The sequence below is a fragment of the Ovis canadensis genome, chromosome 23 (assembly GCF_042477335.2).
Source record: "Ovis canadensis isolate MfBH-ARS-UI-01 breed Bighorn chromosome 23, ARS-UI_OviCan_v2, whole genome shotgun sequence".
In the NCBI taxonomy this organism is placed as follows: domain Eukaryota; kingdom Metazoa; phylum Chordata; class Mammalia; order Artiodactyla; family Bovidae; genus Ovis; species Ovis canadensis.
The window spans coordinates 74,119,328-74,147,236 of NC_091267.1; the positions used below are offsets into that span (position 1 = coordinate 74,119,328).

The window sequence follows — 27,909 nt, forward strand, 5'->3', positions numbered from 1 at the left end:
AATCAATATATCTTAATTGATTAAAGTGCTATCAAAATATTGCAAACCTAAAAAGGAAGAAAAACGGAAGCGTATACATTGCTATTCCAAAAGCACCTCACAATTTGCTAAAAAGAGGGAAAAAAGCTTGTCCAGAAACTAATTCCTGGACATCAAAATGTTCATTAAAATGCTCTAAACAAACCTCACTGGGGCATTATGACATTAAAGACTCTTATCCCCCATGTATTTTTTTTTTCAGTTCTCTGTAAGTTGAGAAGGGCACAGAATAGTCTTAGTATCACGTATTTTAAATATAAAGAAACTTTATGAAAAATGGAAAGTCCAGAATGAAGGGACCATATTTTAACATTCTGGAAAAAAGACAAAACAAATAACAACAAACTACATGGGGGGTTGGCAAGAAGGAGTCAAAGGGGCACCACGAATGCACTGGAGCGAAGAAGGGGCCCGTGCGCCTCAGTACAGGTAGATCTTGAAAATCAAGCTGAACAGGGAAAGGAGAACTGTAAAAAAAATGAACAGACTTTAAAAATGGGGATTCGATGATATTACACCATTTTATTTCTTAAGAGAAAGAAGATCTAAAGAAATACGGTAAAATGTTGACATTTCTAAAGCCTGGATTGTAGGTACAAAGATTTTTACTATAGTCTTTATTCTTCTCAGTGTGAACAGTTTCATAATTAAAATTGGAAATATGCTAGCAAAAGGGATATGTACACAGACATACATGTGTACTCAAGATACAGCTACACAGATACAGGAGAAACTGCAACTCTGCCTACAGGAGCAAAGACTGCCAAGGATGAACACAGGCATGGGAACTTTTCATTATCACCTGTGTGGTTTTTTATTGTGAAGATGCATTACTTTTCATTCATATTTGACGAGCCAGATTTTGTAAATAAAATAATTAAAACATTAACATTTAACCACAGCTTGATGGAAAAACTTGGGCATGCCAATGCTCCCACCAGCAACAATCAGAAAGCCTGACAAAACAAAAGAGGGTGGGGCCCGCGGAGAGAGCAGATGGCAACGTATATACCGCGTGGAAGTTAGACAGCCAGTCCCCACTGGCTGTCTGAGGCCCAGAGCTCGAATCCGGGGCCCTGTGACAACCTAGAGGGATGGGATGGGGGGGGACGCGGGAGGAAGGTTCCACAGGAAGGGGACCTCCGTGCAGCTACGGCTGACTCATGCCGATGCACGGCAGAAACCAACAGTATTGTGTAACTATCCTCCGATTGCGTGCTTTAAATAAAATTTATTTAAGTAAATTTAAAGGCGCTGGAGAGCTAGCAGACCACCAAGAACTGAAGAGTTGGGAGCCTCGGGAGAAGAAAACCACACAGAACCAAACCAACATCCCACAGAGCCTGTGACCTTTTGAGCATCCGGCTCTACACTAGGGAACGGAGCAGGCGACAGCACCCCACTCCAGCGTCCTTGCCTGGAGAATCCCGGGGACGGGGGAGCCTGGTGGGCTGCCGTCCATGGGGTCGCACAGAGGCGGACACGCCTGAGCGACTTCGCAGCAGCAGCCGAGGAGCAATGCGGACAGGAGCGACTGAAGCCTCGATACTGAAATGCCCGAAGGTGAACAGCTGTCCTTTACGATCCTTACAATTTTTTTCAACTAAACTGAGGTGCTTCTGAGAGCAGCATGAACATGACTAAAGGGAATGGCATCTGAAGTGAAGGAAGCCCCGATCACTGGCCGCAGCTCGCCGAGCCGGGCAGAAAGAAAGGTGTCCTCCCGGCCCAGCGAGAGCGCGCTGCCGCCCCCACAGCCAAGGAGGCGCCCGCAGCGCTCCGCGAGCCCTCCCTCCCAGTTACGCCCGCCCTCGCCTCCGCTCTACAGGAGCGCCTCTGGTTCACCAGTGTCTGCTTGTCCCAAATTGCAATTCTCTGCTATTCCAAGATAAACTCCTTTTGCTGGTCAAAAAAAAAAAAAAAAAAATGGTCTAAGGGAGGACCTTTAATTTGTATCAGACTGAAAGAAATGTAAAAAAAAAAAGGTATCTTACCATTTTAGTAGAAAAACACATTGAACTGTTTTGTTAACATTTATTTCAGCTCCCTGAATTTATATGGTGATTTTTAAGTAAAATATATAACAATGTTTTGGCTTCAAATGGCAAGATATTAATATACTATCCCAGGTGGATAACCCACCTGCCAATGCAGGAGACTTAGAGAGACCTGGGTTCAATTCCTGGGGTGGGAAGATCCCCCAGGAGGTGGGCGTGGCCACCGCCTCCAGCATCCCATGGACAGAGGAGCCTGGCGGGCTGCAGCCCGTGGGGTCGCAGAGACGGAAGCGACAAACGCACACAGCGCAACATAATGTCTCCTCCCACCTTCATGTTTCCTAAACTCTCTCTCAAGAGACCTTTCTGATTTCATGCAATTAAAAAAAACATTTTTTAAAAAAATTTTACTCTGGCCTCTATAGTACACAATTTTCAAATAGGGTATGTTTTTCCTCCCTTTTAAGTCACCTTCGCAGGCAGCCAAACTACTTTTTCTAGTCATGCAGCCCCACCTGCTGGTCACTTCTAGGCATAGCCTCAGGGTCCATTAGACCCAATTTTACTTCTGAGGGGTTTTTTTTTTGAGCAGTTCTATCCATGATTTTTATTCTTCCTTGGAGGTCTTTAAAGTATCAAAAAATAAAATTTACTTACTTTTAAATAACAGAATAAAATGCTGGTTAGTCGCTTCAGTCATGTCCGACTCTGTGCGACCCTATGGACTGCAGCCCTCCAGGCTCCTCTGTCCATGGGATTCTCCAGATGAGAGAAGACTGGAGTAGGTTGCTATTCCCTCCTCCAGCGGATCTTCCCTGCCCAGGGATCAAACCCGGGTCTCCTGCACTGCAGGCAGAGTCTTTACCACTCAGCCACCAGGGAACATATAGACCCACTGGACCCTTTAACAAGTTTCAGATGTAAGATTCTAGCAATCTTGTTTTTCTGTATCTTGATGACACATTTACTATTCCATCACCCTAAGAACTATGACATTATTCATGCTAAAAAAAGACTAAATAAGACAGTGGGGGAATGGTAAAGAGACATCAGTAAACCAAAACCTAGTGATGCTGGTGCAATTGATCACCTGAGCAAAATCTCAAGACTGAATTTTCAGTTCTCAATACCTCAGAGATAAATTTCCTCACACTCACCAATGAGTGAACAATATATTTATAAGAAGAAAAAAATACAGTACTTATTCAAGAAGGAAGGATTTCATTGAACAATTACTTGTAACAAGAACCTGAGTGAGTGATAGTCAGTCTGTCTGACTCTTTGAGACCCCATGGACTGTAGCCTATCAGGCTCCTCCATCCATGGAATTCTCCAGGCAAGAGTGCTGGAGTAGGTTGCTATTTCCTTCTCCAGGGGATCTTCCCAATCCAGGGACTGAACCCGGGTCTCCCACATTGCAGGGAGTCCAAGGAAGCTCTGTTGTACAAAAAGAATATGTAACCATAGTATACTTTCATCTTTTATAATGTCTATGTGCCAATAATTATACTGTAGTTTTAAAGCGGACAATGTTGACATTAGGTGAATATAAAAAGGTGACTGAAAGAGATGTGTAGAAATGAAAAAAACTCATTGGAATAGAGAAAATTAAAGAACCCATTGTACTCAAATGATAAATGATGATAACTGTTTTTCCTGGTATACCGAGCATGTGTGATAGGAAAAATAGGATACTACTCATAATATTTAGAAATACAATATCTAGGAATAAAATAATGAGAAATGTATATTGGGTGAAGAATGATAAAATTTTACTTAGGGATATAACAGAAGATATAAATAAATAATATTCAATACTGTAAAAAATGTCAATTCTCTCCAACTGCTTCCTAAATATATTAAAATAACTAAAGAATTTTATATATAACTCAACATGATGATTCTAAAATTTATATGAAAGAATAAATTTCTTTTTTATCTGTGCCCACAGACTGCATGATTTTATGAGTCATGCCAATGATTAAAATATCTGTCTTTTAAATTATTTTAATATTTAAAATTTTTATTTTATATTTATTTTTTGCTGCATTGCACAGCTTGTACACTTTTAGTTCCCCAACCAGGGATGGAACCTGGGCCCACATCAGTGAAAGCATTAGGTCCCAACCACTGTACCACCAGGGAATTTTCTATTTTTTATTTCTTTTTAAACTATATTTTATAAAAGCTATACATATTAATACATATTACTATATATTTGGGCTTCCCAGGTGGCATTAGTGGTAAAGAAGCCAACAGTCAATGCGGAAGACATAAGAGACACGGGCTCAGTCCCTGGGTTGGGAAGATCCTTTGGAGAAGGAAATGGCTACCCACTCCAGTATTCTTGCCTGGAGAACCCGATGGACAGAGGAGCCTGGCGGGCTGCAGGCCACAGGGCGGCAAAGAGCTGAACAGGACTAAAGAAAATTCTGAAAGAGACGGAACACCAGGCTAGCTGATCTGCTTCCTGAGAAATCTGGATGCAGGTCAAGAAGCAACAGTTGGAACTGGACGCGGAACATCAGACTAGTTACACATCCGGAAAGGAGTTCGTCAAGGTTACATATGGGTCATGCTGCTTATTTAACTTATATGCAGAGCACAGCATGAGAAATGCCAGGCTGGATGAAGCACAAGCTGGAATCAACATTACCAGGAGAAATATCAATAACCTCAGATATGCAGATGACACCACCCTCATGGCAGAAAGGGAAGAACTAAAGAGCCTCTTGATGAAAGGGAAAGAGGAAAGTGAAAAAGTTGGCTTAAAACTCAACATACCGAAAACTAAGATCATGGCATCTGGTCCCATCACTTCATGGCAAATAGATGGGGAAACAATGGAAACAGTGACAGACTTTATTTTGGGGGGGCTCCAAAATCACTGCAGATGGTGACTTCGGTCATGAAATTAAATTACACTTGCTCCTTGGAAGAAAAGCTACAACAAATCTAGACAGCATATTAAAAAGCAGAGACATCACTTTACCAACCAACATCCATCTAGTCAAAGCTATGGTTTTTCCAGTAGCCATGTATGGATGTGAGAGTTGGACTATAAAGAAAGCTGAGCACCGAAGAGTTGATGCTTTTGAACTGTGGTGTTGGAGAAGACTCTTGAGAGTCCCTTGGACTGCAAGGAGATCCAACCAGTCCATCCTAAAGGAGATCAGTCCTGAATATTCATTGGAAGAACGGATCCTGAAGCTGAAACTGCAATACTTTGGCCGCCTGATGCAAAGAACTGACTCATTTGAAAAGACCCCAATGCTGGGAAAGATTGAGGGCAGGAGGAGAAGGGGAAGACAGAGGATGAAATGGTTGGATGGCATCACCGACTCAATGGACATGAGTCTGAGCAAGCTCCGGGAGTTGGTGATGGACAGGGAGGCCTGGCGCGCTGCAGTCCATGGGGTCACAAAGAATCAGACATGACTGACAGACTGAACTGAAAGCGCCTACACACACACACACACACACACACACACAGATGTGATTTTTAATAATAAAAAACAGTACCGAGGGGCATAATGACAACCAATCAATCTCTGCCCCATCATTCTCAACTCTCAGCTTCCCAGCACAGAAATGCACCCCTTCCTATGTCTGCTTGGACCAAGCCGTCTCCCTCAGCTGTTCCAAACCACATCACGTCTTCGGTTGCTGCACACTGCAAGCGTGCTTTCTTGTACAGTTTGAAATGTTTCCTTTTCCTAAAGTTTCCACCGCAAGAGGGATGAAGAAATGATGACTTCTAGTGTTTCCTCTAGCTCCTCATCAGTCCACAAATTACTGAAAATCCATCTCACTTCAGTTGAGGTCTACTTGCTGTTCTAATCTGGAGGACTGGCCTCCCCTTTGGCTCATTCCTGTACAGTTTATCTTCCCATGAGGTTTTAGACACATTTCCCATTTTTAAACAATGCACCCTGTACTCCTCCTTTTGTAAAGTTTGCGCCACTTTTTGTCTTATGGATAAAACAGCTTCTCAGATACTTATGAGGATTTCAAGATTTTAATATTTTTAGTCCTTTGCTATTCCTTCAACTATCCATTTCCTCATAAGTTAATTTTTTATTTTATCTTGGGCTTTTTTGGTCATACTGCAGGCTTTCGACAAATGGTGCTTTTCAGCCAGACAAGTCTGCAGGCAGGATGAGTGAGCCAAAGGATGAGAATCAGCCCTTCTGTCAGGCCCCCAGCTGACACAGAGCTAGCAGCGGCTGCCAGGCAGGTGCTGAGCTTCAGAGCAGGGCAAAGGTCACGGTCAGCTTCCGGGCCGAGGGGAAGACGACAGGCAACATGCACTTGAACCTCCCGCAGAAGAGCATCACCCTGATAAGTCTTCCTAAGGTTGCTGATCTAAGGTAACTGTGATTTCCAACGTCCTGTGTATTTTCTTCATACCAAGAATTGATAGAATATTTATTTAGTTATTTTGTTATGGTCTGACTATACTACTATGTTATCAATAAACAGATGCATATGATATCTATATGATATACTATAGGATACATTCTAATTGGAGGATTAGAATTCTAACTCTAATTCTAATTGATAAAGACTTGGCTTATAGTCTTTATAAGCATATGTGATGACCTTACAACTAGGGACACTCTTCAAATGATAATTCTACCTTTGACATATATAATTAATATAATATTTCACTAACATTATTATATATATCATTATATTATATAATCAATTTTGACTTGCAAAATCCTAATTTCGCTTTGTATTTGCTCTCCTACACACACACACACACACACAGAAGCAAGCTGCCATACTGACTCATATTACATGATCCAGAGGGTATAAGCTTCTAGTCTGTGAACATTACACCAGGGCTATGCTCTTGTTGTTCAGTCACTAAGTCGTGTCTGACTCTTTATAGCCCCTTGAACTATATACGCCAGGCTTCTCTGTCCTTCACTATCTTCCTGGGTTTGTTCAAATTCATGTTCATTGAGTCAGTGATGCCATCCAACCATCTCATTCGTACTGTCCGCTTCCCCTCCTGACCTGATCTTTCCAAGCATCAGGGTCTTTTCCAATGAGTCAGCTCTTCGCATCATGTGGCCAAAGTACTGGAGTTTCAGTTTTAGCACCAGTCTTTCCAATGAGTATTCAGGGTTGATTTCCTTTAGGATTAAACACCCGTGCTATATGGAGAAGGAAATGGCAACCTACTCCAGTATTTTTGCCTGAAATCCCATGGACAGAAGAGCCTGGCAGGTTAAAGTCCACGGGTTGCAGAGTTGGACACGACTGAAGCGACCAAGCACACACTAGTGCTATGTAAGATCGGCTTCCCAGGTGGTGCTGGTGGGAAAGACCCTGCCTGCTGAGGCGGGAGATACAGGAGGCATGGGCTCGATCCCTGGGTTGGGAAGATCTCCTGGAGGAGGACATGGCAACCCACTGCAGTATTCCTGCCTAGAGAATCCCATGGACAGAGGAGCCTGGTGGGCCACAGTCCATGGGGTCGCAAAGAGTCGGACACGCCTGAAGCAACTTAGCACGCTATAAGTTGTCAAAAACAACTCCAGTGAAGTCACTCAATCACATCCCTACCACCCATATTTCAAACAAATTTTATTTATTTTGGTCAAGAGAAAAATCCTTCCTGAAAATGGGAATTCTTGCTAACTGCACATGATGTCCCAGGAGGCACCCACCCGAGTCAGTCAGCCAGGTTTTGTCTCAAATAACCCCGTTCCCAATTCAAGGAAAGCACATCTTTCTGGGATGGGACAAAATCTGCTGCCCACCAAAACCTGCTCTTCTCTTTGCCAAGCAGCTGTCCGTGTTTCCCAGAAGCAGACCACCGGCCTTGTCACTTCATGCAGCCACCCGAGAGCCTCCTGCGTGCGCGAGGCTTTCCGCCACCATCTTTATGCTGATGGCGCCGATATCCTCCTAACCAACTCTCACCTCTACCTTGAGATCCCAATCCCTATTTCTAACTAATTCATGCATCTTCAAACGCCAAGTTGAGCTCAGCAGCCTTCAGCCTCACCTCTCACGCCAGCTCTCCTCTCTTTCTATAAGCCAGAACAGCATGAGCATCCCCCTCCTCGGCCAGGCTAAGAGCCACACCCCTCCCCAGCCAAGCCCTGTCTTTCTACACCCCTGTATCCCCTCTACGAGCCACTCAAAGGCACACAGCACCTGGTTCATTACTTGTAAAACAACAGAAGAGGCTTTCATTTGGTAAATGACACTAATGTACACAAAAAAGACAGCTTTTCTAAGAACCTAATCTACTGTCAAGCATTCAAACTCAATGAAAACTTCTTTCCTACAAGTTAATAAAAAACATAAGAGACTTACTTAAATGGTGTAAACAAAAACGACAAAGTAGCTTCTTTTTTCTGAGTCATTTTTACCTGGGAACCAAGCGTGAAAATATTTTATATTAGATAAGAGAAAAAAATGAACTGATTTCATTTTGAAATACAAATATCCATTAAAATGGTTCTTCAGCAATAGAAATAAATGGAATTTTGTGTTACTATCCTACTTCATAAATATTTAAAGAAAATGTTAATGCTATATAGTACCATTACAACAAGCTGAGAATGAAGTATATCAGGCCTGCAAAATGTCATATAATTAAGCTATACTTTTTAACCCTTACGAAACACAATAAGCCATGCTGCATTAACACTATTATGAATAACAGAAAGTTTCAGTTAAACGGTCATTTCTTTAAGTTGTTAATGCAAATAATAATATACCCAGAGCACCATGCAATGCTGCACAAGGCAAATCCCACTGACAGAGACTTGGTCTGTAGTCTTTATAAGCGTCTGTGGTGCTCTAACAATTCGGGATGCTCCTCAGAGCTAATTCTACACCCTCAAACTGATTCAAGGAAAGTGCATCTCAGAAATATGAAACTTAGGACACTAGTCAAACACAAACAATTTAAAGATAATAAATTATGAAAATCATTTCTTAAAATGCAAAATCAAATATTTTCACAAGATATATTCAGTTTTAAAATTGGAATCATGTCCGTATTTGTGTGTGGTCTCGTTTTACCTTGAACTGTTCAAGAATCTGTACTGCATTTGTAAACATGCTCTCTGCTTTGAAGAGATCAGAGGTATTAAGCATATCCACAGGAATGATTCCCTGTAAATAATACACACTGGTTTAATATTAGCACTAACAAAGCTCAGGTTATTCTGATAAAACAGAACAGACTTACAAGGAAGCAAGAGAGATAAGACATATGGACAAATAAATTCTTGGAATAATTAAAAACATTTTTTTTAATCGTAACTGAAAAATGTTCTATTACTTTTCTCACAAAATAGGTATAATAAAATAAAGAAAGCAAAAGAGATGAGTCAAGTTCAATCAAACCTAACATTTCTCAAAAGATCGCTATATGGCAGGCAGTGAGCCAGATGCTCTGCACACACAAAAAGCTCCTATGGTGGGCCACAGCCAGCACACCCAAAAAAAGACAGAAGGAAAATAGGAGTATGCTATTAGGGTTTAGTTGCTAAAGCTGTCCAACTCTCGTGACCCCATGGACTGTAGCCCACCAGGCTCCTCTGTCTATGGGATTTTCCAGGCAATACTGAAGTGGCTTGCCATCTCCTTCTCCAGGAGATCTTCTCGACCCAGGGATGGAACCCGGTTCTCCGGCACCGCAGGCAGGTCCCTCACCGAGGGAGTGACCAGGGAAGCTCCACACGGTCACACTACACGGAAAGTTTCGTTTCCGAGACTCTGGTTTCAGTTATAGACATACCACACGTTTATGACTACAGGGGGCAAATGACGCAGAGCTCTGAGGCAGAGGATATTATTTTTTTTAACTTTGAGTTGAAGGGCTAGAAAGAATGGCTGATGGGAATGGATTCTGTCTTTTAGTTTTTCAGCATCCAGTTCCCATCTTAAACACATTTCCATTGGAAGCTGAGAAATTAGATGGAGCACAGTGGGTCTAATGAGGTCCCCTGCCTTCCCACACTGAAGGTAGACAAGTATTCCCGGCTGGACCACTCAAATGCTAGCAAACACTGGAATTTGCTGCTTTAGGGTCACGGAACAGACGGTGCAACAGGCACGGGGAGGGCTGGTGACCCTGCAAACAGGCTCTGCCACGGAACTGCAGGGAGTTTCTTCGTCCCGAGTCTCTGGGGCACTGACCTAGCAAACCAGCAATATCTGTGTAATAAACTTTCCTTAAATGGATTCAGAAACACGTAAAAGGTAAACTTTACTGTACGATAATTTTTCTGTTATTCTGAGAGTTGATAAGAAAATTGTACTCTTTACCACTGAGTTAAGAGGGAAGGGAACTCCAATCAGAGCTGCCATCAACGGTGCGACATCAGCCTGCAAACAGAGGGAGTTAGATCTGAGACGGCGACAGACCAACAAGGACAGAGGGAGTTAGATCTGAGACGGCGACAGACCAACAAGGACATCGAGTAAGTCAACTGCTGTGCCTGTATCTTGAAAGATGACCATGATATCCATTTTAATCCACTCTCATCAAATACTTATTCCATACACGGTAGATACTGATCTCTAAAAAAATGTCACTTGCTAGAGGTACATGAACGTACGAAAACCTAAATCTGAAATCACTAGGAGCCCCCAAAGTAAAATATATAAAACAAAAAAGTTACTTATTCTACAAGCTAAAAGCTTGACCATCTAATCTAACAGTTTTGGGGTATTACGACAAGGATGCTTACTAGATAGGAAATAGCCAGCAAAAGTAGACTTCAACTTTTGCTGCTGCTGAGCCGCTTCAGCCGTGTCTGACTCTGTGTGACCCCCCGACAGCAGCAGTGTATATACAAATATATATACACATATATTATATATTAATTAAAGAAAGAGTACAGCAGAAGGAGGCCGGCTGGCCAGCCAGTGACTCTAGAAGAAGGCATCAAGCAGGATAAGAGCCTCTTTAGACACAAGTCCTCGAGCACGGCTTTGGAGGGCCCCTCCAGGTCCAAGTGTCCGGAGGAGCGGTCCACGCTTCCAGTCTGCACGGCCTCACCTCCCCATCCGTCCTCGGGCTGCTCGAACTTGTTTTCACTCTTCATCATCCTCTAGACTGCACTCACTACAGAACTCATAGCCTCCATTTTCTACATCTAACTGACTGCTTTGGTATTAGTACCGATAATGTTTCAGGCAGTCAAGTGCTTGGCTGTCAGAATGCCCAATTCCAAACACTTCGCTTGTGATCTCTGAGACCTTGGGCAGGTTATTTCAACTCTCCAAAGCTTCAGGTTTCCCTGTCAGTTAGAAAATAAATGAAAGTTTCTCCCTTATAGAATTATGGCACGATCCAATGAGACAATTTATAAAGTACTGGTGTGTAATAATCCCACACTAACCAGCGGCTGCAGATGCTGCTGTGATTATAATGATGCAACCACACGGCACTGTGCAGACCACCCGCTCTGGGCCTCTGTGACCCCACCATTAGAGTCTCCAGTCTCTACTTTCTCAGTTCAGTTCATTCAGTAGCTCAGTCGTGTCCAACTCTTTGTGACCCCATGAACTGCACCACACCAGGCTCCCTGTCCATCACCAATTCCGAGTCCACCCAACCTCATGTCCTTTGAGTCGATGATGCCATCCAACCATCTCATCCTCTGTTGTCCCCTTCTCCTGCCCTCAATCTTTCCCAGCATCAGGGTCTTTTCCAATGACTCAGCTCTTCGCTTCAGGTGGCCAAAGTATTGGAGGTTCAGCTTCAGCATCAGTCCTTCCAATGAACATTCTCAAGCCCTCATTTAAAGTTGGAGTTTCGTCCTAGGCTCTCAGTCTGTCTCACTTTCACGATCTATGTCCTCTTTACCAAGCCCCATCTCACAGAAAACCGACAACACCCCTGGTCGCCTGATTGCACCCTCTCCTTCCCCAGCTTCCACTGCTGGCCTCTGAATTGTCCTCCAACAGAGAGACGACCCTGTGGTAAAACCTCAGATCACGCCCCTCCCCAGGCTGCAAACACTAGGAGGGCTTCCCCCAACTTAAGGATGAACTCCAGAGGCCCAACGAGGCCCTGCATGGCCCAGTGTCTGCCTTCTGCCTCCCACTGAACCACAGCGCTATGCTCTGAACACCACCGTCTTCAGGGTCCTTTGAGATGCCATGTGCCCCCTCCCAGACCTCTGGGCACACGCTGCCCCTTGGCCTGAGAAGCTCCCGCCTCCTGCACTGGCTCAGTCTCGGCTCAGGCCGCAGCTTCTCAGGAAGCCTTTGCTGACCACACAGCCCACCAGACAGATCTGCTCTGCGCCTTCATCGCTTCCCAGACCTCTTCTGCTGTACTCATCACCACATTTATTTGTATGATAAGTAAAGATAAATGTAAAATTTATCTTATTCCTAGACTATAAGCTTTCTAGGAGAGGGACTGTGTCTTCTTTTATTCACCATGATAGCTGTCACACGAAGTTTAAAGTTAATACTTCAATGCTGAGTGTTAACGTTTGCACAGTGTTTAAACATGCTGCAGACCCACAACGACAGAGGCAGAAGGGATGAGTACAGACCCTCATCTAATGCAGGTCTGAAGCAGTGTTCAGAGAGTAAGAGCATTCAGCTTTTGATGATGATCCAGTCTGGCTATAAATAATACATGCTCTTATTTTATGAACTTCAAGATATTCCTATCCCTCTGACAGTGGTTTTTATTGCAAATTAATAGACTGCTATCCAGTTCTATACATTTTCATCTGCTTGGGTAATAAGCATTCATCTGGAGAGATAAGACCATTGTTAATATGCTGAGAAAGAAAAGGCTTCTATAAGCACACAGCTGAAAATGAGACCCCAGGCCTTGGTTTATCCTCCACGGTAAGGAAAGCCAGCTTCTGAGGTGAACGTGTGAGGTGATCTGGAGGAGGTGTAAGATATTCCTGCCATTCTGGAGGACACACACCGACGATACCATGCCTTTCACTTGCAGACAGCTATCTGCATAGCATGTCCTCAACAAGAAAATTCGGTGCTTCCTATCTACAGGTGACGCTGCCGGTCTAACCATTAGATTGGCCGGCACTTGCCTGTGATGTACGGTCCCCTACAGTGTAAGGATCCCTGTAAGGTCAGGTTTCTGATCTGTATACTCCTGTCACTTTTTTCCCACTGCATCTGTAAAAATTTGGGGGTAGAATTAAAGAGAAAACTTGTGTTAATAAAAAGGAAACAGCAACTGGCACAGGAAGAGGGAAGATGCGCACCACGGGCTCCATCAGGCCTGTGCCGGAAGCAACGGAGCAAGGCAGCTGCGACACAGGAGCCACACAGAAGCCACACAGAAGCCACACAGGAGCCACACAGGTGTGACAGGCACGCACACTCCAGTCTGCATGATAATCCTGTGATTAGCCAGTGTTATTTGGATTAGCCAGTGTTATTTGGAGGAAGTCTTCGCCTTTCAGTTTTATCTGAGGCTGCTTTATTTTGCCCAAAGAAACACTCTTTGCGATCCCATGAACTGTAGTCTACCAGGCTTCCCTGTCCACGGGATTCTCCAGGCAAGAGTACTGGAGTGGGCTACCATTTCCTTCTCCAGGGGAGCTTCCTGACCCAGGGACTGAACCCAGGTCTCCTGCATTGCAGGCAGACGCTTCACCCTCTGCGCCACCAGGGAAGCCCAAAATAAGATTACTCGGGATGAAAATATTCACACTAGCAGGAGTTCTCTTAGTAACTGAAATGTTTTAGAAAAATCTTTTATCATCTTTAATACAATTTTGTTTCCCAGATTTTTTTGTTCTAAACTTCTTATAGACAGAAAATTAAATTTGAACATGATTAAATATAATGAATACCTGATTAATATCTTGTCTCTTCCAGTTCTCCAACTTCCATTCTGAAAGATACAAATAAACATAAGTGCTGATGTTAAACATTAAAAAAAAAAACAAGAGAAGTTCTTTCATTATTACAGGTGGTTAATGGGAAAAGAAAGTATTGGGACAGTCGATTTTAAGCCAAGTATGAACCACAAGGGTACTCGAAAGGCAGAGCTGCAAACTTTTTTAAACTAGAATTTTAAAAGAGTAACTCAATAAAATTTATTTGATATTTTCTGTAATAGTTTATTAAACTTCCAAAATGCTCACTAGGCCATAACTGCTTCAAAACATCAAAAGGCTAAGGAAGGAAGATGGAAGCAAGAGGCACAACGATGACGCCTGTCACACGGCCGCAGCGACAGTCTCGCTCCAGGTTACCAGGCAGCCCGCTGGCCGGTAGCCAATCGAAGCTGCTCTCTTTTTCTGTAATGGCAGCTGCTTGCAAAATACATGGAACTTTTTAGCTCTGGTGCTCCTGCCACCACTGATTCCACCTGTGAATGTGCTTAGCAGCTCAGCTCTGTCCGCCTCTTTGTGACCCCATGGACTGCAGTCCGCCAGGGTTCTCTGTCCATGGGGATTCTCCAGGCAAGAATACTGGAGTGGGTTGAAATCAACTGCCAAAATAAAGTTCTGTTTCCTAAGTACAAACATACTGTTTAACCTAGCTTCTAGTTGGACCCAGTCTAATCCATTTAAAAGGCTTCCCAGGTGGCTCAGTGGCAGAGAATCTGCCTGCCAAGCAGGAGATGCGGGTTTGACACCTGGGTCACGAAGATCCCCTGGAGAAGGAAATGGCAACCCACTCCAATATTCTTGTCTGGGAAATCCCATGGACAGAGGAGTCTGGCGGGCTACAGTCCACGGGGTCACAAAAGAGGCACGCCTGGGCGACTAAACAACAGAAACAGCCTATTTAGCACAGAGTGTAGGAACAGAGAATGACGCAGCTGCCTAGGAAACCAGCTTGGCAGTTTGCAAAAAATAAAACATAAGGCACACATGACCTGCTACTACTCACCTAGGAATCCATCCAAGAGAAATAAAAGGACACACCCATATAGAAAGGTTCGCTGCGTCACTGTAAAATAGCCCAGATGTGGAAACTACCCGAACGCCCATAAGCTGACTGAACAGAATACGGTTTATACACATACGAGGGAGAGGGGAGGGGGGAGCAACTGCTAATTGACAAGGGTTTTTTGTGGGGGGGGGAGAGCAATGAAATTGCATAGCAGAGGCAAAACTCTGTGAAAATGCTAAAAAAAAATTCAATCACACACTTTTAAAACATGAATTTTATAGTATGAGAATTATATCTCCAAAAATTTCCAAAAAAGACAGAACATGTAACAAAACTTTATTATACAAACCCAAAAGTCTTCTAGTAGAAATACCTAATATAGCTGTGAGTTCACATCACTGGAGAAGGTTTTAAAAAGAAAATTTCCAGGCCTCACCCAGACTCATGGAATCGAAATATCTAATGACAAGGTCTAGAAATCTGTAAATTTTAAAAAGTCTGTATTCTTAGCAAGTACTTTGAATGAGTTGACACAACTAATCCAGAGAAGGACATTTGGGAGGAACTTATTTTGTCCAATTAGTAAAAGCTCTCAAATTCTAAAAAGACCCTTACCTTACAAGATAACCAGAACTCCAAGGAAAAAGAAATTCCTTTTTATCATGGATTGAGAAACAAGGAGGCTTGCATAAGAGAAGGCCTTCAAAAATACTAGAGACAGGGCAAAGTCTGCCCAGTTCTGAAACATAAATTGTGACATATGTGTGGCTTATCTGACTGATAGTCTTTGTAGGTAAGATCTAAGCCAAGGGTTTAATCTGAGTCCTAGAGTAATAAGGTTTGTGAAAAAAGAATAGTACACTTGAACTTTCATAAGGCAAATAATAATGTGTATTTTAAGCTGAATATCATAAATGAAATAATATGAACTATACAAAAGTAATACACAGAAATAGCAATGTCACAAATAACAAAATGAAAGCTATAATTTGAAGTCATTTTTAAAAATTAAACTTTGATTTTAAAATGTCACATTCATAAAAACAATAAAGGTAAGCATTCCTACCTTGCAAATATGAGTCATCAAAGTTCTGAGCTGACACTTTTTGGGGAAGCCTGATTCCAGCTCCCCAAGCGATAAAAGGAGTACAAGTCTCTAAAGGATGACCGGCTCCATGGGAGCCTACAAGTAAGACACAATGAGCAATGTGAGTAACCAAGACGAACTTATACCTGAGTAACCTATCCCTGAAAATCTTTTAATATTTCGTTGTAAAGAGTTGACCCATAAAGAGCTAATTTCCACCACCACACTCCCAAAAGTTTGCATCTCTATTTAACAATTAGTTTTAAAATACTCTCCAGGCAAATCAGAGCATCAACAACAAACAGGCAGAAAGAAAAACCAGAACATCCGTGGAGTGGCTCTGGTTGAAAGAAGATGAAGGATAACAACGACTAAGGCTATGAGGAGACGCCACCAGAGTGGCCGCGAAGGCAGCAACCGCAGGCGAGGCTCCTCTGGGGAGGAAGCGCTCAGGTTTGGGGTGGGCGGTCGAGGCCAGGTCTGCTCTGAAGAGGGCAGCAGTCTTGGTCTGCTTTTCCTCCCGGCCACCCTGGCTGGTGTAGCCCAAACCCCCTTATAAAGTGGGACCCGCTCATCAGAACTCTACACTGTGATTCGGGGACTCAAGTCTCCGCTTTGCCTTGACTTGCTCTCTGGGCACACTGTCTGCCTTGGGAGTCTGGCAGAGTGGACAGTCTCCTCTAGTGGACAAGGTCAGTAGCCCTAGGTCCCCCAGCAACACCACCTTACACTCAGCCCTACGCCATCACACAGTTGCGTGTCGGGAGGTAACCGTGAGTTGGGGGGGGTTCCTCTGTGTGTGTGTGTGCACGCCTGCGCACACTCAGTTGTGCCCCACTCTGCAGCCCTGTGGGCCGTAGCCCGCCAGGCTCTGCCCATGGATCTTCTCTGGCAAGTATGCTGGAGTGGGTTGCCACTTCCTGCCCCAGGGGATCTTCTCAACCCAGGGATCGAACCCGTGTCTCCTGTCTCCTGCACCGGCAGGGGGATTCTTTATCAACTGCGCCACCTGGGAAGTCAGATGAGAATATGTGCCTTTCACAGTTAAAAGAAAGACTGCATAAGATTAGTCTTTTTCACACTGCCATGTTATGCACACTCTCATATGCCAGACACTTTGTATACACTAGACATCTAATCCTCTGCAATGCCCTAAAATGTCTGCAAGCTACACCCACCGCGACTCCAGTCATAAAGCATATGCATCACTCAGAGACAGACTGACCCCAGTCGGTCATCCCATGGTCTGCGGTGAAGACAAATGCTGTTTTCCCGTCATTTCCATAAAAGTCTTTGACAGTAGCCTCAATTTCTTTCAATTCTTTATCAACTAATTTAATATTGTCTGAATATTCCCTGTTTAAAAAGAAGAGCAAATTATATTAATTACATTAATTTGGCAAAATCAAATTTATTTTGATTCAACACGAATTTATGATAAAGTCAGTAACTGCTAAAATACTTCTAGATTTCAACCTTAATGTTTTTTAATCAGAGCTCTGTAGATTGTTAAAAACACTTTTTCCTCTCTTAAAGAAGTAAAACAATCTGAAATCATTTTCAGAAATTTTTTTTTAAAGCATCGATTAGCAAATAGGTCTCTATGAGCGCTTTCTAAGCCTCAAATGCAACAATGATGACTTTTAAACTCATGTCTCTAATAATGCCTATGTTGCTTTTGACACATTTATCAAACAGGTTAAGTATCACTGTTTCAACTATAGAATTTCATTCTTTAGTGTGTTTATGATACAATATAACACATTTTGGACAAACTATATTTAAGCTTTCCATACAGTTGCACAAGGGGTGGTTTAGTATGTTTTATTACTTAAGACAATGCATTGTGTTACAGATGAGAAGCATGAGGTCTTCATTACTGGAAGTTAAGACTAATCTAAATCTAATCCAAAATGAAAAATAAAAGCATGCTATGAATTCTTCCTATCTTATGCTCTGCCAGAGTGAGAAAGACAGTTGTTTTCTATAAGGAGTGCCGCTGAAACACGGCGCACAAAACTTCATACTGTTATCTGCTCGATGTAGCACTCATTAAATGGAACGTAAGGAACAGCTAGTTACATCTTTTTGTGATACAAACATTAACATAATAAAAATGCTTTTTGTTTTAAAATTTATTAAAATCCTTCTCAAATATAATCTTTTTCTCTCTGCTTTGATAAGTGAGTAATATGGAACACACGTACAGAACATATTTTACTTATATTAATGTGTAGTGTGGTCACAGCACATGTGATTTTACCACAATATCATACTACATATCATATAAATTAGAATATATTCTACTTTAGAGTTATTTAAAATATAAGTTCTGTTGTGATCATTACAAAGAAAGTACATTATAGTACTTTAAAAGTTCAAACGGAACAGGTATTTCCCTCAAAACCATGAAATTAAACACGGCATTAAATTACCTTGATGTTGGTCGATGAGCATGTCCATTTGTGTCTATCCCTAATAAATGCAAGAAGAAGACTATTCTGTCTCCGTTTAGTTTAGAAAGCAAAGATTGGTTGTTTCTGGCAGCGTGAAAGAACTCCTATATGTAACAAATCAGTTAAAAAATTTTAGTTCATTAATTTTATTAAAAAGTTAATTTTATTAATTAATTAAAAATTTTATTAATTTTATTTAAAAAGTAATTCTGATGAAAACATTTAATTAAACTTATACAGAACTAAAAAATCAAATTGTCCTATTTTATTTAAATTTGTCCTCAGGACCTACCAACACAAAGTACTTGTCAGTTCAGACACCTACATTCAAAACACAAGTGAGCTATTTTCCGTGTTATAATTAGGCTGAAAAAAGATTATAGAAAGGGGATCTCAGTTTCATGAAGTTCTAATAATACTGGAGAACTATTTTGACATGAGCCAACAATAAAACAGCACTCATGGCAGCAATTTAGGAACGCGTTATGAGTGTTAAAACGTTTTCCTGCTTCTTGTCCTGTGTTGGCGCCCTAGTTCAACCATAATCTCACTTGGAACATTGCAAATAGCTTATTTCTACTGTCCCAAGACTCGAATCTGTGCTTCACAAGGTATGATGGAAAAATGGCCACATAATGAATGGAAATACAGTTCAAAAATGATTAATTTCACAATGATAAACTGGATTTATAAAGCCCTCTAAGAAAAGGGTTCATCCTGAATTTACATACACATGAATGTGTAAGCAAGTACCTACGGAAAGTACTTTTAAATTATTTTGAATAAGTCAACTGACTGCCAAGATATATAATTATTATTCACATAAATGTCTTTAACTATCAGTTCAGTTCAGTCGCTCAGTCGTGTCTGACTCTTTGCGACCCCATGAAAGACCCCATAGTCTTTAACTATATAAGATGTTAATTTTAACAAGGTATTTAACTTTCCAATAAAAGCCTGAAGTATTCCTTCAACCAACTCTTCATTATTACAAACATTAAAAAATATAAATGGTGCCATTAGAGAAACTACCTATTTCCAAATAAGAAGAAAAAAAGGAATACAAATGAAATTAAACATAAATAAAAATAAATATAAATAAACATAATCATCCTTAAAAGCATAAAATGGCCCCCTAGCTTTCATATACATTCTAATTAGCCCCTAAGAAACTTTAAATCTATATGGAAACAGGAAGTTTTTCAAGAGAAAGGACTTATATTCTAAAGATGTAATTGAAAAGCTGACGAGAAACAACAAAACTTAGCAATTGAATTGGAGTCGAATTTACAATCTGTTTCATGACTGATATTATTCAGCTTTGTAAAAAGTGCGGTTCATTCAAAAGTGGACATACGATCTGGGAAACCATGAAATACTAATCTTGCAGAGCTCAAACTGATAGATTCCCATTGCCTTTTAAAAAATTGGTCTTTTGCACACAAGATGTGAAATACACTCTTAACTTCTTCCCCACTCCCAATATTTAGTATAATTATGCCCACCAACTCCATTTTGTTCTTAGCTCAAAGGCACTTGTTTCTTTTTGTATTTAAATATTTATTATGCACTGGGGGAGAGTGCATGCATTCTCCCTTTCCCTCTAAGTAAAGCTTCTGATTTTATGGGACCATGTTAGTGCGCCAAACTTAAAACCTACATGTTTCTTATTCTCTCCCACGGTACCTGTTTGGTTATGGCCAATGAGACAGAAATCAAACACTTCAGTCAAAAGACAATGTGTCTTTTGAAATAAATTTAACTATTTATTAAGGTCTTTTCGAAATAAATTTAGTTTAGAAGAAGACAGAGTCCTTTTCAATTCCATGTATTGTTGACCTAAAACACTGAAATAATGGCTGGAACTCCAGCATCTCCTGTCGTAAGACGACTCAGAAGCTAAGGCCACACTCTGAGGACAGAAGAGACACTTCAGAGGCCGGGTCTTAATGGCACTGGGGAGCCACCATGCCAATCCTGGGCTACCTCAGTCCTGGGCTGCCTCAGTCCTGGGCTGCCTACTGGCGTTATCATTCACTGAGAGACAAGCTAGCTTTAAAGCAGTATTTTCACTCTATTACAGAGTTCCTTTGGAGCCCAAGTTATCATTATGCTGTTGGCCTGAGACACTCTGCTCTATGTGCAATCCAGGCCCAACCATTTCTATGTTTCCTAGGCTTTTCCAGGAAAGTCTTCCTCTAACTGTTCAGCTCAGATTGGACTTTTCTAAAGATATCTTCTTAGTCCCTATATGTTTCCTTCACACCACTCTTTACTGCGGATGATTTTATATTTTTGTTGTTACCTAATTAATGTACATATACCTCTATCACATCTTATGAAATTATAGGGAATTCTTTTTTTCTGGTCAATAGCAGTGTTGAAATAAGGTTAAAAAAAGGCATAGAATCAAGCCAGCCCCTAACTGTATCTGCCTAGTTATACAAAGTGATAACCACTAACTATATCTGCCTAGTTATACAAAGCGATAACCACTAACTATATCTGCCTAGTCATACAAAGCGATAACCACTAACTATATCTGCCTAGTCATACAAAGCTGTAACTACCTAACTACATCTGCCTAATTATACAAAGCTGTAACTGCCTAACTATATCTGCCTAGTCATACAAAGCGATAACCACTAACCATATCTGCCTAGTTATACAAAGCGATAACCACTAACCATATCTGCCTAGTTATACAAAGCTGTAACTGCCTAACTACATCTGCCTAATTATACAAAGCTGTAACTGCCTAACTATATCTGCCTAGTTATACAAAGCTATAGCCACTAACCATATCTGCCTAGTTATACAAAGCTATAGCCACTAACCATATCTGCCTAGTTATACAAAGCTATAGCCACTAATCATATCTGCCTAGTTATACAAAGCTATAGCCACTAACTATATCTGCCTAGTTATACAAAGCTAAAGCCACTAACTACATCTGCCTAATTATACAAAGCTATAGCCACTAACCATATCTGCCTAGTTATACAAAGCTATAGCCACTAACCATATCTGCCTAGTTATACAAAGCTATAGCCACTAACCATATCTGCCTAGTTATACAAAGCTATAACCACTAACTATATCTGCCTAGTTATACAAAGCTAAAGCCACTAACTACATCTGCCTAATTATACAAAGCTATAGCCACTAACCATATCTGCCTAGTTATACAAAGCTATAGCCACTAACCATATCTGCCTAGTTATACAAAGCTATAGCCACTAACTATATCTGCCTGTCCACAAGGAATCAAACCCACGATGCTGGGCATCTTTGGCTATGTTTATGAAGTCAGAAGCCAAGGGCGTCGAAACAAATGCTAACGTTAATTGATTATATTAAGAAGTGATACTTAGCAAAATCATTTGCTATTTTTGTAAAGAGATTTTATTTAACTTGAAGATTTTCACTTTCACTTTAAGTAAGAAAAGAAAATCTTAAGGGAACAAATTCCAAGGAAAGAAATATGGTTTATCAAAGAACATATTGAGCACTTAATTCCTGATAAATATTCAGACAGCTACTGACTGTTTACAAACAAGCAATAAAAAATGACTGTGTTATGGAGAAGCCCACAGTGTCAGTCCAGAGACACTGCTGGTAAAAATAAGAATCACTAAAGGTCAGTCAGTGAATGCCTCCTACAATAGATGAATTATGAGCTCCAATTTGGAGATGAGAAAGAAGAGAATGATAGATAGGAGTCAGCCAATATCCAGAGTTTAGATTTTCTCACAATTTTTGAAAACATAAATTCTACTGGATTCCTGGTGAAACTCTGAGGATTGTCACTAAAAAATAGTCCCAAAACCCCTCTATTTCTTAAAGAGACTCAAATGTTTTACTAGGATTAACTTATGAACTTGGTTTTTGCTTATCTAATTTTTCTTTGCAAATATTTGAAACATCTACCATATTCTATAAGAAATGCCTTAGATTTGAAACTTCAAAAGACTTCCACATACATCACTGCTTGTCAGAGACTGACTCTGTGGTCAACAAAAGACCAGCAAGGTTATTCTGGGGTGATTCAGCAAATGAGGAAGGAAATGTGGGGTTCCTGAATCCCATCCAGGGCCCACTTCACTGCAGAAGCATGGAATTGAAAAGGGTTTACTTTTTCAAATTATTTTTTAAAAATCTGTATGGTTATTGTAGAATGTACAATTCCTTAGAATCCAGTCTTTTCAAAATTGTATGCTACAATAAGGAACTTTCAAATTCATCCAAGCAAAAAAAACTATAGATGCATGTATTAACAAATCAGTTTCCAGCACATTAGGTATAGCTACTAGACAACTGCATGAGGCAAATACCTACATCTAGTGTGTGGCAGGCCAGCCACCAACAGCACATACCTTCACATGATCAAAAACCCACGTGTCCAGTTTTGTTACATCGTGGGCACCAAAATCCTCACTGGATGCATCATAACTGTCTGTAAAAATATGGTTTCCAGAGTCACCTGAAGAGGAAATTTTAGGGAAAAATTATAATGATCTGCCATGGACCATGGTGTACGCTTGAACGTATGCTGTTGCTTCTGTTCTCCCAATAACATTTTCCAGTTTTATAGATACAGGTCAGTTCAGTTCAGTCGCTCAGTTGTGTCCGACTCTTTGCAACCCCATGAATCGCAGCACGCCAGGCCTCCCTGGCCATCACCAACTCCCAGAATTTACTCAAACTCATGTCCATCGAGTCGGTGATGCCATCCAGCCATCTCATCCTCGGTCCTCCCCTTCTCCTCCTGCCCCAATCCCTCCCAGCATCAGGGTCTTTTCCAATGAGTCAACTCTTCGTACGAGGTGGCCAAAGTATTGGAGTTTCAGCTTTAGCATCAGTCCTTCCAAAGAACACTCAGGACTGATGTCCTTTAGAATGGACTGGTTGATCTCTTTGCAGTCCAAGGGACTCTCAAGAGTCTTATCCAATAACAGTTCAAAAGCATCAATTCTTCGGCGCTCAGTTTTCTTCACAGTCCAACTCTCACATCCATACATGACCACTAGAAAAACCACAGCATTGACTAGACAGACCTTTGTTGGCAGATACAAGTGAGCTGTAATTTAAAATGCTAAGAAAAAAATCACAACGCTAGTTAGTATACAATAGCATAAAAGTAAACAACGGAGTTTGCCTTCAAGTAAGGATGAAACTACTCAAAGAATTTGGGCATCTAGGGATGGTACAATCAGATTAAATCACCTGTTTTACAAAATTCCCTAACCAAGAAGAAAATTCAAATATTTCAATTCTTTCGTTCATAAAATACATGCATTCTTCTCAATGTATGAGAAAAAATATTGATAATTGCCAAATAGTTTGAAAGGGTCAACAAATACATTAATCACTTGTAAGATTTTATTAAGGATCTAATCAACTTAGTGAATTTCTGAGTTAGATAGCCTCTTAAAGGTCATAAGGAAGAGAGATAACAAAATAATGACAATCTCTTATAATAATGACAAGCTAAGCTCCAATGATACTGGTTCCACCCCTCAACCATCCTATTCTTCAAATCCCAAGTAAAGATCTGAGTGGGACTGTAAATTACTGTAAGAAATGGAACAGTCCCATTGGATTGTCTCCAGTTAAGGCACTGATCCTGTCCTATGAACTGAAGTCAGAAGCAGGGAGGTGAGTTTGGTAAATCATAGCAACTTCATCCTCACCACTACCAGTCCCCAAAAAAGCTTAACTCCTTGCTCCTTGGAAGAAAAGCTATGACCAACCTAGACAGCATATTAAAAAGCAGAGACATTACTTTGCTAACTAAGCTCAATCTAGCCAAAGCTATGTTTTTTCCAGGAGTCATGTGTGGATATGAGAGTTGGACTATAAAGAAAACTGAGCACCGAAGAACTGATGCTTTTGAACTGTGGTGTTGGAGAAGATTCTTAAGAGTCCCTTGGACTGCAAGGAGATCCAATCAGTCCATCTTAAAGGAAATCAGTCCTGAATATTCATTGGAAGGACTGATGCTGAAGCTGAAGCACCAGTACTTTGGCCACCTGATGCAAAGAACTGGCTCATTAGAAAAGACCCTGATGCTGGGAAAGACTGAAGATGGGAGGAGAAGGGAATGACAGAGGATAATATGATTCGATGGCATCACCGACTCAACAGACATGAGTTTGAGCAAACTCCGGAAATTGGTGATAGACAGGGAGGCCTGGCGTACTGCAGTCCATGGGGTTGCAAAGAGTCAGACACAACTGAGCGACTGAACTGAACTTCAAGCAGTATGAGTTTGTGGACCTGCTCTACATAATAATGTTCTGTGACTATCACACAGAAAATTCTGAATATCTGATTTGCTTTTGAGATATAGAATAATCTTTAATAGTTCCAACTGTTATAATTTATAGTATAATTATACCCCTGACTAAAGGTCCAAATCTTTTCATTGGGTGAAATGACCTCAATGTTCCCACTAAAAAGCACTTAATAGCATAAAATTTAAGTGGAATCTAGCTGATTCTAGAAAATGATGCAAATGAATTTTCTCATTAAGAGATGTTCTCACACTTGCAGATTCAGGCACAGAAACACAACAAATACAACAAATCTCGTTGGCATGATCTTGAACACATGAAAACAGAAGCTATAAATATAAATTTTGCCATTTAAATCTTTATGTGATTATGTACTAACTTCTTAATAGTCAAAGTAAGTGACCATCAACAACATAATGAGATCACTGTAATAAGCCTTTTGGTCAATATTTCACATGAATTAATTTTTTTAACACCCAAAACAAACCTATAAGATAGAAATTATTATTATCACATTTTACAAAAAGGAAAACTAAAATTTAGAGAAGTTATCTAACTTACCCAAGATTAAAAAGCTGTTAGATGTTAGAATCATATACCATTTCACTGAATCCAAGGTATTTAAACTGTATAATCCAACATTTTAAGTACAACTAAGATGAAAAAAAATCAAACTCACACATCTATTATAATATACACTCATTTCAGAGATGTTAAATATGTCAAAACATGTATCTCATTAATCAGTAAAATGTAGTATATCTTTTAAATTACCAGATTGATTCATTGCCTACTTAGTATTTGGGGAAATATAATCAGCGACTCCTACCTTTGGCAAACATAGCCAGGATGTCTGGGCTTCCCCAGGACCATGTGTACCTGGTTTCATTAAGAAGAGAATCAAATTCTACAGGATTTTCCTTCCATCCTTCAGGTAGTTGAGAAAAAAACAATGACAATAGTAATATTTAGATGGTGATGCATTGGTGTGGCTCCTGAAGAAGTTTTTTTCAAACAATAACAAAGAGGATTAACTGCAGACCAAATGCAAAACTAACGGCAGCTTTTGTCACCTGCATCTTCTACTGCAAGCCTCGTTAAAAAGCTCGCCAGCTAACTGACTTCTACTGCAAGCCTCGTCTAAAAAGCTTGCCAGCTAACTGACTTCTTACTAAAATACAGAATCACTTCCGAACTTTTGAGAGTTAACATCTAGGAAAACCAGCAATCCATCCAATCATATTCTATCAACAGGACATGATGATACAAGATTAAAGGTGTACCCCTGAGTCAGTCCCAGTGTGTGTGTGAGTGAGTGAGGCTAAGCGACTTGTCAAAAGGATCTCAGAACATCCTTCGCTTTGTGTCACGGTGCAGTATTAAAGAAGCAATATTTGTGCAAGCGGTCTCTTCGTGTGATAAAATCATCTAAAGAGACAGTACCTTTGGCAACTGCGCTGACATCTTCATAGAACCCTGCAATAATGGCCACGTGCCCGGGCCGAGACTCGGTCGGCACATGCGTGTGAGAGATCCCCCAGCTGCCTTCGTTCATTATGACATTCCTGAAAGGTGTCACAGACAGAGAGTCAGCATGCACTACAGTCACGGGCTCTGCGGAGGTTTTAGAAAAACAAGATCACCACAGAAGAAGTCCAATCAAGAGAAGGAGTCAAAATTTAAGAAGGAATCTTTCTGATCCCAACTGGGCTCGGTCCAGTTCCTCCCACCAGACAGATTCCACCAGACGGATTCCATAGCATAAGAAAGCCCAGGTAAGACAAGGAACCTCCCAAGCATTGTACAGAATCACAAAACGAAATACACGCTAGAGCTCTAAGTCACAAAGTATCAAAATGCTGTGTTACATAAGAAATCACTGATACACAAAGTATTACTTTGTCAATGCTAAATTTTATTAGGTGTGATGATGGTGTTGTGATCACGTTGAAGTCCTTGTTCTTAGGAGATACACACTGAAGTGTTTAGGGGTAAAGTGTGAAAATATTTTGCTTTCAAATTATTCAGGAAAAAAAATAAAGTTTCAGCGTGTATGTGTGTGTGTGTGTGTACTGAGACAGAGAATGCAAATATGAAAAATGTTTAAAATGGTCATATCTAGATTAAGGATATACAGATGAATATTCATGATATAATCCTTTCAACATTTCTGTAGTTAAAAGTTTTTCAAAATAAAAAATTAAGAGGAAACAGCTATACTCTCAATTAGGAGTTAAATTATCTTTCTAAATTTGAGATTAAAACAAGTCAAAAGTTTCTTTTGCTAAATGTATCACCATTCTTTAAGCTGTCTAAGGGTGATTTGCAAAATCTGGAGAAAAATGCAAAACGAACAGTAATGCCAACAGGTAAAAGGCCAGCAGAGCAACAAGTTATGAAACACAAATTCATTTGTAACGGTTTTCAAGCTAAACTCTCAACTCTCAAAATGTTCTGGAGAGAAGTACCTAAAAGTGCTGATTTAGATACTTTTAATTGACTTATAACCAAATAGACTTTGGTAAAATACATATATAAAAAGTAAAAGGCTTGAAAAACCATTAAACCACATGCTAAGGGAGAAATGTTTTTTAACTTCTTCAGTTCTATAATGGAAACTGAACCCAAGCAAAAACAGGGAGGTATAAAGCAATGTGGATACCTCTCATGAGAAACATTTTGATCAGATCGTATTTTTAAAAAAACGAAGTGAGAAACAAAGAAAACCTGTCAAAAAGGCTTCAGAAGCAGCTGGAAAGGCAGGCAGCACGCAGCACAGCCCCGCCCCCACCGAACACCCCAGGGAGAAGCAGGCACTGTCGGAAAAGCTCATCTTCGTCTCAACAACCAGTAGAGTTTACAGTCATTAACTTTGCAATGAACTACATTTCTCTCCTCTCTATGACAACTAAGAAATTCAAGCAAGTATATCACCCCAATTTTTAAACCAGTCATAGGAATTCATGTTACATATTTCTGTGTACTGAACCTAACCCTGACAATCTTATTTTCCTACTTGTATTTTCCTATTGCCCTGAGTTGCTTGTTTCTTTGTATCCTTTAATATATTATGCATTTCTTTGATGCACCATAAATTTATTCCTGGAAATCTGACAGAGAATTCAGGTTCATTCATTCTTCTAGCAGTCAAC

At 40.7% G+C, this 27,909-nt stretch overlaps 1 protein-coding gene across 8 annotated transcripts in view; it reads right to left on the reverse strand.

Moving 5' to 3' along the window:
• The window catches only part of PIGN (phosphatidylinositol glycan anchor biosynthesis class N), a 103,060-nt gene that overhangs the window by 64,023 nt on the left and 11,128 nt on the right, over positions 1-27,909 (reverse strand). For 3 of the 8 annotated variants that reach the window (XR_011252439.1, XM_069569116.1, XM_069569117.1), the window contains exons 4-13: positions 26,201-26,322; positions 25,587-25,685; positions 22,838-22,944; positions 18,441-18,565; positions 17,231-17,361; positions 15,985-16,101; positions 13,868-13,908; positions 10,338-10,397; positions 9,087-9,179; positions 8,373-8,428 (exon numbers count right to left, since the gene is read on the reverse strand). Coding sequence is in view for 7 of the 8 variants with exons in the window: in XM_069569116.1 (XP_069425217.1) it covers positions 8,373-8,428; positions 9,087-9,179; positions 10,338-10,397; positions 13,868-13,908; positions 15,985-16,101; positions 17,231-17,361; positions 18,441-18,565; positions 22,838-22,944; positions 25,587-25,685; positions 26,201-26,322 (951 nt within the window). In the remaining variant the exon portion in view is untranslated. The remainder of the gene's footprint in view (positions 1-8,372; positions 8,429-9,086; positions 9,180-10,337; positions 10,398-13,867; positions 13,909-15,984; positions 16,102-17,230; positions 17,362-18,440; positions 18,566-22,837; positions 22,945-25,586; positions 25,686-26,200; positions 26,323-27,909) is intronic. The other 5 variants (XM_069569118.1, XM_069569119.1, XM_069569121.1 and 2 more) reach the window with 3 other exon arrangements.